Raw genomic sequence first — 9,728 nt, 5'->3', positions numbered from 1 at the left:
ATAAAAGGACTCAAGTTTCAACATCAGATCACTCCTGATGAAGACACTAGACTGAAGTATATAAGAACTCAAGTTTCAACATCAGATCACTTTTGATGAAGACACTAGACTGTAGTATATAAGAACTCAAGTTTCAACATCAGATCACTCCTGATGAAGACACTAGACTGGAGTATATAAAACTCAAGTTTCAACATCAGATCACTCCTGATGAAGACACTAGACTGGAGTATATAAGAACTCAAGTTTCAACATCAGATCACTCCTGATGAAGACACTAGACTGGAGTATATAAGAACTCAAGTTTCAACATCAGATCACTCCTGATGAAGACACTAGACTGGAGTATATAAGAACTCAAGTTTCAACATCAGATCACTTTTGATGAAGACACTAGACTGGAGTATATAAGAACTCAAGTTTCAACATCAGATCACTTCTGATGAAGACACTAGACTGGAGTATATAAGGACTCAAGTTTCAACATCATATCACTCTTGATGAAGACACTAGACTGGAGTATATAAGAACTCAAGTTTCCACATCAGATCACTCCTGATGAAGACACTAGACTGGAGTTTATAAGAACTCAAGTTTCAACATCAGATCACTCCTGATGAAGACACTAGACTGGAGTATATAAGGACTCAAGTTTTAACATCAGATCACTCCTGATGAAGACACTAGACTGGAGTTTATAAGAACTCAAGTTTCAACATCAGATCACTCCTGATGAAGACACTAGACTGGAGTTTATAAGAACTCAAGTTTTAACATCAGATCACTCCTGATGAAGACACTAGACTGGAGTTTATAAGAACTCAAGTTTTAACATCAGATCACTCCTGATGAAGACACTAGACTGGAGTATATAAGAACTCAAGTTTCAACATCAGATCACTTCTGATGAACACACTAGACTGAAGTATATAAGAACTCAAATTTCAACATTAGATCACTCCTGATGAAGACACAAGACTGGAGTATATAAGGATTCAAGTTTCAACATTAGACCCCTCCATTTGATCACACTTTGACTGAAGTTTACAAAAATATAGAAAAAAGATATATTTATCTACAAGTTGCTTACCAAGGCGTTTGGCACGCCAGTCTTTGCAGAGCCACCCCCTCCAGCTACGATGAAATGATTCGTATCCAATACATTCACTGTGTACAAAGGAAAGTTTGTCTTTACTAACGTGACAGCACTCATGATCAGATCTTTAACAAATGAACAACATTTTATTGAATGAATTTTGAGTTAAAAGTGGCAAATCTTGTCCAAGAATTATATGTTTATTTTCTATCTTTTTATGTACGTCCGCTGACCTTTAGTGAGTGGAGTCACAGAACACGTTCGATGACAATGACAACACGTCATCATTGAATAATATTAAAAATTTAGTAATAAAATACAGTGATGAAATACTACAAAATTGAAAATGGTGCTAAATAGGGTCAAAAACGTACACCAATAAGCATGGCGGACATTACGACGTGTATAAATGTAATGAATATAGCCAGAAAACGACGTTTTTGTCTGCAAAAACGAATAATAATAGTAACCATTAGCAACCACGTAAGCACCTGTGGGTGGATGCCGTGGATGCGGGCTATGAACGCCAACACTAAAAACAATACGTCAAAAGGACAAAGTCATAAGATTGTCCTGATAAAATCTAGACTTTCTGGCAATGTTTTCATCTCAAACTCACTGGGAAATACCACAAAATAATTTTAGAAATCCATCACTTGGACCAAATAATACGATTTACGGGCCTAGTCGCGGTTTGCGACCTGTTAAAAGTAGAAAAATGGATGAAAGCGAAAAGAAGAAAGCACCGACCGTACCACCAAGACCACCAAATCCAAGAGATAGTCGAAATGCTTATTCAAATTATGGTAGGAAAATTGTTTACTTTATTTTAACGTAGGGAAAAGATGCACTTAAATGTAGACGTAGACTGGCCTGGCTGAAAGCAAATTTATGGCAAAATATTTGGATTTTTTATGTTGTGAAGACAAAGAGAATTGCAATTGATATTATCCGTATCATATCGTAAATTCTGTTGTTTTTTTGTAGGCTATGGAGGTAATTATGGCGCTTTTAACTCTGGCTACGTCAATCCATATTCTGGTAAAAATATTTTTTAGAAATATCTCGTCGTTAGTCAGTAATTTGACACAATTATCCCATTGTTTACAATAGGTATGTATGGCAATGGATATGCGGGATTTAATGGATACGGAGGGTATAACTCGTACAATAGTATGTATGGAGGGGGATATGGTTCTGACAGATATGGTTACAGTAATAATTCTTCAAATTCATTTGTTGAACAAGCTGAACAAAATTCGCAAATAGCATTTGACTCTGTACATTCAATTGTTCGAGCGTTTGGCTCAATAGCTATGATGTTAGAATCTACATTTTTTGCTGTGCATAGCTCATTTCGTGCCGTACTTGGAGTGGCAGACCATTTTACCCGATTACGAGAAAATCTTGTTCAAATTGTTGGCGAAAACTTTGTTATAAAGTGGGTACGGAACATTTTTCGAAAGATCATGGTTCTGATTGGCCTACGTAATGCGAATAGCGTGGAAGAGGTCTGGAACGAGATCAAGTTGATAACTAAGGACCATAGGGTTAAACAGGGTCAAGCGTGGAAATCATGGCCTTTGTTGTTATTCTTCGGTGTTGTCTTGGGGACACCATGGTTGATATGGAGAATATTGTCATCACTAGGGGATAACAATGTCAACGATTGGATTACAGGTAGTAAAATCACACTCCTTCTTATTGAAAACTAAAGAAACACTGTACGTCAAAAAACTCTAGCCTAATCTTAACAAACAAATTCATCATTTCAATACTATCTTTAACTTGTAAATACTTAACACCTCTAATCACTACATAATTGTAAATAGATTTCCGTTTCCATCCCTTTTGTTTATACACATGTCTTGCATCAGATTTCTTTATATATTAACTCCATTCAAATATTCATTCATTATATCGCACTGAAGATGGCATAAGTTTGCCGAAACATGTCTGCAAACATTAATATAAAAAAAGTTGTCGTTTATGTTAAATGCATCATTTCAACCGTGCCATTATGAAATTATAGTAAAATCAAATTAAACTCCTTTTCATTGGTTCTACGTCAAATTGGGCTTTTTTGCCAGTATAATGAATGAAGCAACTTTAAGTTACAAGTGGAGCTTCTGTGTTCTGTGTGTAAAGTTTGAATGAACCTCATCAGCACAGCAATCTAGCCTGCGTACACTTCAGTTTACAATTTACATTTTTTCAGGTGAAGGGGAACATGTTTTGGGAGAAGTTTTATACGATTTTGTGGCTGAAAGGGATGATGAACTTTCTATTACTGCTGGTGAATGCTTGAGAATAGCACCAAAACAAAAACAGCCAAGGATAAGAGGTTGGTTATTGGCTACAGTTGATGGGAACACCAAAGGAATAGTACCAGCCAATTATATCAAGGTATTTTGAAACTCTTTATTGTTCTTGCTGTTTATGCATGAAAACCATTGAACTAAAATACACGGAACGCTATCTGAAGCAAATAATTGAAGCCAAATCTTACACCCAGACACGCGTGTTTAATGTTTTGAGATTCTCTCGTGGAGTGAAAATTGATTCTTTACACATGCTTGTCTGGGTGTGAGATTTGGCTTCAAAAAATTACTAGGCTTTTCTATTACAGGTAGCGTTCCATGTATGAAAACCAAAAATTTGTCAATATTTTTACAGATTTTGGGTTTCAACCGGGGTAGTAAAGCCATGTCATCTAATGATGTTCAAAAGACCACAGACAGCTCACAGACAAATGAAATAAACGGAAATTCATCAGAGCCTTCAAGAGCTACAGACTTTGAGGAGGTTTACGATGAAACACTAATAAACAATACCGAGCAAGATTATAATGGACTTTATAATCATGCCAAGCAAAGTTTAGTTGATATTGCAAAGGATCCCCTCGACTCTGATAGTTAGTATATTTACAAAGTCAATGGACTCTTTTTGCTTTCACTCAGTTCCAATGCTTTGTGTAATTTTTTTCGTCAAAACTCACCACTTTGCCGACTGCTAGGATAGATCTCACAAACATTTGAAATGTTGTAATTTCTATCAAAAATGAGGAAAAGTTTTTTTAGGAATTTTTCAAATTTCCTCTTATCAAAGACAAGTTAATGAAAATTACATTAGATTTCACAGGGCCACACTCATATGACTGCCACAAAAGATTAGATCTTTTAAATTACAATAAATACCTCTAAGAAATCAATTCTCTATCTCTATATAAATTAATATAATAAATAGCTTTATGTATTGTTTTACCAAAATTATGATTTTGATTGTCAGCTATGTGCCATTGATCATTATTAATATGCGTTTGAATAAGGATTGAAATTGGATTGAAATTTTATGGACTGAAATTACTTGGCAAATTTAGCCAACATCAATGCTCCCACAATCCCAGCATCACCTCCAAAAGTACTGGGCCGAATGTAATTCTTCAAACCATCATTGGTCAAAAGCTCACCAACATCAACATAACCCCCATTAAGAGTTTTGAAATTCTTTCGACAAATATCGAACAGCACGGCTCGTGCCATCACACCTCCGCCCAACACAATAAAATCGGGTGAAACCGTATACAAAAGATTTACACACAACTGACCGAGATAGAATCCAGCAATCTCCCATACAGGATGAACATCAAGTAAACTATGAAGTTGCGAAGGATGGATTCCAGCCCTTTCGGCAAGAGCTGTTGAGCATAACATCCCTTCGATGCAATTACCATGAAAAGGACAACATCCACTATAGTCGTCATCTGACTTTGCAAAGCAGGTCATGTGACCTGCCTCAGGGTGTAAAAGCCCATGCGCAGGTGCGCCATTTATATAAACTCCAATACCAACGCCCGTACCAACTGTTACGTAAACGGCGGTATTACATTCAGATATGCTTGCCTCAAGGGCTGCGGGGGCATTCACGTCTGTATCGATGTTGATAGGCACCCCCGAAAATGATTTCTTAAATGTGCCTAAAACATCAACATTTTGCCAAGATAATTTAGGCGTTTTTAGAATAAATCCGTATGTATCAGAGTCCGTGCAAAGATCTATAGGACCAAACGAAGCTATCCCGATCGCTGCGTAGCTTTGAAGATCATACTTTACCAAAAACTCTTGTAGACAAGAAACTAGTCGATTGAGTGTGACTTTCGGCTGTTCAGTTTTATATTCTTCACGATGTAGAATTGCTAATGGATTTTTAACATCAGAAATTGCCACAACACATGTAGTTCCACCTAATTCTACACCGGCAAGGCATTTCATCTTCTCCTGTTTGTAGAATGCAGATGAATGAGCTGAATAATAAAGCGAAATACGTAAATATATTATAATATTCTGCGTGTAATCGCGTGTAATCATGTGATCACGAATCATGAGATGTCTCAGCGGAGAATTCCGTGAACTTACGTCATTTGTGCTTCAATGACGATGCAAGCCCATATTAGGACAACACCGACGTCGTACGTGAGCGAGTGTTTACGGTAGTCGGCATGACGATGACATCACTTTGTTGCTGAAAATTACGCAGCGGCAATAAATACATCAAATCATACTACTTCGCAGCAAACGAAGCTGCATTTTCACAAGACAACTGATACTTTTTGAATTTGTACATTCGCCGGGAATATTTCTGAAAAGATGTCTCTCTATCCATCGTTAGAAGATATGAAAGTTGACCAAATGGCCAAGGTAAAGCTACTATCTCAAATTTTGCGAATTCTTAACACAAAACGAAAGAGTATTTTTCGATATGTTTCATATTACGAGATGCATTATGACATGTGAACGTAAACGGAAATTTTTTCATAAAATTGTTTTACTTTACGCGAATCTAAGCAAACTATCGCTAGTTTATTAATTAGCAAATTTATAGATAATAGTACAGAAGAAATCGTGCTTTAAAATATTTTTTGTTTTAAATTTTAATAGGCCCAAGTACAAGCCTCTCAGGCGAATGCTCTTCCCCAAGCGAGCGCAACGACGGTATGTTAAATCCTTTTTGCTTTGTTAGATTTGCCTGACTTCATCTGACGGATTCGAGTTTAAAACCTTCTAAATTGATAAATTTCAACTTTGTCATGTATCATTTCAAAGGGCGAATATAGATAATTAAATATAAGTCTGTTTTGTTTGGCAGAATATTACGCCAGGAACCAGTAGCCTTTATCCGTCTCTGGACGACTACATGGGTCTTCACATTACCGAACAAATGGTGCAAGAAAACATGCCTGGTTATGTAAGTTAATCAAACAAAATACATTCTAATTTTCTGTTGTAGTCAAAAGGGGAAGTTGAATAATTAATTACATGCACTTTTAGCAAATTGTTCCATCGGCTGGAAGCCAGCTATCGACTGTTACAAGTGGTGTCATTGCCCCGGTAACTGGTGCAAATAACATCGATGTGAGACGAGCTGAAATCAGGCAAGGTGTCCGTGAGGTTGTGTTGTGTAAGGATGCGAAGGGTAAAGTCGGTTTAAGGGTACGCCATGTGAGCAAAGGAGTGTTTGTCTCCTATGTTCATCATAATTCTCCAGCAGCGCTGGGTGGTTTGCGATTTGGTGATCAGATATTGCAAATTGATGGTGAAAATGTTGCCGGATATGACATGGATAAAGTGAATAAAATCATCAAGAAAGCTTCGCAACAACGTATAGTGTTTGCCGTCAGAGATAGGTATGGTAATGTTGTCATTACTTATTTATAACAAAATATCAATATTTATTTTATATCTTTTACCATTCAGACCATTTGAAAGAACCATCACGCTACAGAAAGACAGCAGTGGAAGTATCGGTTTCGTGTTTAAAGACGGTCAAATTACTGCTATCGCAAAAGAGTCATCAGCAGCCAGGTCAGTAAAGTGTTATTATGATAGAAAGTTTTGCAATGAAGCAATTAAGTAACAGGCCCAATTAAGCCAGCTCCTTCTTCTTGTCAGCTTATGTTTATAGGTGGTGTTGGGTGACATGTTTTGTAGTTGTTTTCACCAAGCTTCAATAAATAAATGCCATATCTACGCTAGTGTTTGCTTTGTTTATTGATCTGTCTAAAATGTGCGAGTAGTAAAGAAAATGGAAGATTAAAAATTGTTTCTTTCATGGTTAGAAATGGTCTTTTGATCGAACATAACTTGGTCGAAGTAAATGGACAAAATGTCGTTGGTTTGAAGGTAAGATCTCAGAAAGATATTTAAAAAACCTTCGCCATAGCTTATCCTAACTTTGTTAATCTCTACAAGGACAAACAAATCAAGGAGATCATTGCCAAAGCAGATAGATCAGTTACATTTACAATTGTACCGACGTTCGTGTTCAAACACATCATGAAAAAGTAAGTTCATCTTTCTAAACTGTACTCATGGTTGAGATGCGTAAATTTATTAATATTTTTTTTTGAATCTAGCATATCAAGTGGCCTTATCAAAGAAAGCATGGATCATTCCATCCCTGATATTTGAGAAGCGGACATTGAATTAAAATTAGTTTCTCACAAATCACCTGTACAACAGAAATATAAGAAAATTTGTAATCTAGATTATGCACGTATAAGAGATATTTTGGATGTTCTATTAGTGAATTATAATTGACGTAGTCAACCTTAGTCCTTCTGGACAAAATATTGTTTTCTAATTTACATAATGGTGACTAGTCTTGCTACTGTTGTCATGTTATAATTGATAATTACTTTATATGATTAATGTTCTAACTGGGTAGATGAGAAATTTTTGCAGGGCTCTGGGTTATGTAATGTAGAGTATTGATTTGAATGGAAAATAAAAGTATTGCAGCGATAAACCGCCTTCAATTGACATTTTGAATTAACAAGGATTATAAAGTAAATGGTTTGAGCCCGGGAGTATCGTTACATGTTTGTAGATGTAGATCGTCCAAGTTGGTATAGTCCTGAGAAGGACTGTTGTTGTTGACTGACGTTTCGACAACCTTAGCGGTAGTCATCTTCAGAGTCAAATGAGGAGTAAACGTCAGGTTAGCCGTGTTAGCCGAAGAACCAGACAACAAACACGGCTAACCTGACGTTTACTCCTCATTTGACTCTGAAGATGACTACCGCTAAGGTTGTCAAAACGTCAGTCAACAACAACAACAACAGTCCTTCTCAGGACTATACCAACCTGGACGATCTACATTTACAAACATATAACAAGGTTGTGATATAACAAGGCTAGTTATATGTTTACAAACATATAACTAGCCGTGTGGTTGCCGGCTTAGAATTGCGCCAACGTATCCTCTGCGTGTCGTAAAAGACGACTAAAAGGGGTTGGTGTAAGGAAGGGCATCCTACCGTAAAACTTTTGCTCCAACAAAATTCATAAACTTTGGAAAAGAAGATATGGCCCCCAGTCCCCGGCAGCCCTTCAGTGGGCAGGGGGTGCGAAGAATCTCCGGATCGAATGTTGGTGGAAGTGTCACCCTTCGGGTAGGCACAGTGAACGAGGTAGACCGAGAAAGAGATGGATGAATGCTGTGAACAGTGATATGAAGGCGATGGGTATAACGAGAGATATGGCGAGAGATAGAGACGTTTGGCGTGGAAAAATTCATGGACCGGTAAACCCCCCTAGCGGTGATTAATACTGGCCGGTATACAAATGTTGTTTGTGTTTGTTTGTGTTTGTGAACAAGGATTATATTGAATATTGAGTATTGATATAAGTGGAAAATAAAAATATTGCCATATCACGTATTTGATAGCGATAAATCCGCCTTCAATTGACATTTTGAATTAACAAGGATTATATTGAATACACGTCAAACGCAAATTTTTTGAGAAACCCGAACTTCCAAAAAATTCCTATAACTTCCGGAAATCCTTTCTTGGGTTACCTGTTGTGCTCACGTGGTAACTACTGTGAAGGTACCACAGGATTAGTCACAATTTTCTGACCAGTACATATTCCACCCAACCGATAATTCAAAACGCTTGTAACTTTTGTGTTTTACATAAATAGATTAGCGATATTTTCGACGATGTAACTTTTATTTCGTCTTTAAGTGAGGATTAACGCTTCATATAATGCAACTATATATCGATGAATTATACAAAATGTTGTATTGATAACATCACGAAGTACAAAATGCTATAAATTTTCGATCGCAATGCACTGAGCGAGCGACGTATCAAATACAGCAAAAATACAACAATCCTAATAACTCAAATGACAAATTGCATTTTAATTTAAGTTCGCGGAAAATTCTTGGCCTTGCTTTCCGCTTTGAATAATTCTCAAGCACAAACATCGGTTATATAACAGCGCATGCGCAGAAGATATCACAAATATTCAAACGGTCATTACGTTTTGAAAAATAATTAATTCGTAATCTTTACACAAACAACCAATCAGAAAGTTTAAGATAATTTTCAAACCGCACAAATTTCATAAACCGTTTACTGTCAAACAAATGATCAATATATGAAATTAAATATCCTTTGCGTACCTCTAATCGCCCATGCTCGATTGCAGATCGCATGCCATTCCGGTTATCGTGCCAGCAAAGATAAAGGTTTTTCCGTGCAAGAAATTTGTTTCTAATCCCAAGTTCAACTAGAATTTCACCCCAGAAGCTATTTGACTCTCTGTAAGAGAGTCGAATAGCTTCT

The 9,728-nt window shown here is 36.7% G+C and overlaps 4 protein-coding genes across 5 annotated transcripts in view; 2 read left to right on the top strand and 2 right to left on the bottom strand.

Annotated features, from left to right (window-relative positions):
- LOC124444619 (prolactin regulatory element-binding protein-like) overlaps positions 1-1,333 on the bottom strand; it is an 8,896-nt gene extending 7,563 nt beyond the window's left edge. Inside the window, exon 1 of one of the 2 annotated variants that reach the window (XM_046995248.1) lies at positions 1,091-1,333. In XM_046995248.1, coding sequence (XP_046851204.1) covers positions 1,091-1,213 — 123 coding nt within the window. In that variant the 5' untranslated portion in view covers positions 1,214-1,333. The remainder of the gene's footprint in view (positions 1-1,090) is intronic. The other variant, XM_046995237.1, reaches the window with a different exon arrangement.
- Positions 1,334-1,649: 316 nt separating this feature from the next.
- Positions 1,650-4,387, top strand: LOC124444610 (peroxisomal membrane protein PEX13-like). Its single transcript, XM_046995225.1, has 5 exons — positions 1,650-1,902; positions 2,084-2,137; positions 2,210-2,776; positions 3,315-3,502; positions 3,773-4,387. The coding sequence occupies exons 1-5, from the start codon at positions 1,695-1,697 to the stop codon at positions 4,013-4,015; spliced, it is 1,260 nt and encodes a 419-aa protein (XP_046851181.1). The 5' UTR covers positions 1,650-1,694; the 3' UTR covers positions 4,016-4,387.
- Positions 4,040-5,411, bottom strand: LOC124444644 (putative fructokinase). The gene has a single exon (XM_046995280.1). It carries the CDS (start codon positions 5,365-5,367, stop codon positions 4,459-4,461), a length of 909 nt encoding a protein of 302 aa, XP_046851236.1. The 5' UTR covers positions 5,368-5,411; the 3' UTR covers positions 4,040-4,458.
- A 171-nt stretch (positions 5,412-5,582) lies between these two features.
- On the top strand, positions 5,583-7,900 carry LOC124444654 (syntenin-1-like). The gene is made up of 8 exons (XM_046995286.1): positions 5,583-5,793; positions 6,034-6,087; positions 6,242-6,340; positions 6,424-6,779; positions 6,850-6,957; positions 7,212-7,275; positions 7,345-7,436; positions 7,509-7,900. The coding sequence occupies exons 1-8, from the start codon at positions 5,743-5,745 to the stop codon at positions 7,561-7,563; spliced, it is 879 nt and encodes a 292-aa protein (XP_046851242.1). The 5' UTR covers positions 5,583-5,742; the 3' UTR covers positions 7,564-7,900.
- Positions 7,901-9,728: the final 1,828 nt, after the last annotated feature.

This window comes from Xenia sp. Carnegie-2017, unplaced genomic scaffold (assembly GCF_021976095.1).
Source record: "Xenia sp. Carnegie-2017 unplaced genomic scaffold, XeniaSp_v1 HiC_scaffold_1, whole genome shotgun sequence".
Lineage (NCBI taxonomy): Eukaryota > Metazoa > Cnidaria > Anthozoa > Malacalcyonacea > Xeniidae > Xenia > Xenia sp. Carnegie-2017.
The sequence above is the reverse complement of the archived record's forward strand: the minus strand, read 5'-3'. Positions and strand labels throughout refer to the sequence as shown.

What these genes read in the sequence shown, in the direction of transcription:
- LOC124444654 (XM_046995286.1), top strand. Translation starts at nt 5,743, where the DNA reads ATGTCTCTCTATCCATCGTTAGAAGATATGAAAGTTGACCAAATGGCC. An exon ending in CCCAAGCGAGCGCAACGACG is followed by an intron (nt 6,088 to 6,241) that starts GTATGTTAAATC and finishes TTTGTTTGGCAG; the next exon opens with AATATTACGCCAGGAACCAG. An exon ending in AAGAAAACATGCCTGGTTAT is followed by an intron (nt 6,341 to 6,423) that starts GTAAGTTAATCA and finishes ATGCACTTTTAG; the next exon opens with CAAATTGTTCCATCGGCTGG.
- LOC124444644 (XM_046995280.1), bottom strand. Translation starts at nt 5,367, where the DNA reads ATGAAATGCCTTGCCGGTGTAGAATTAGGTGGAACTACATGTGTTGTG.
- LOC124444610 (XM_046995225.1), top strand. Translation starts at nt 1,695, where the DNA reads ATGTTTTCATCTCAAACTCACTGGGAAATACCACAAAATAATTTTAGA. An exon ending in TGTCAACGATTGGATTACAG is followed by an intron (nt 2,777 to 3,314) that starts GTAGTAAAATCA and finishes ACATTTTTTCAG; the next exon opens with GTGAAGGGGAACATGTTTTG. An exon ending in TACCAGCCAATTATATCAAG is followed by an intron (nt 3,503 to 3,772) that starts GTATTTTGAAAC and finishes ATATTTTTACAG; the next exon opens with ATTTTGGGTTTCAACCGGGG.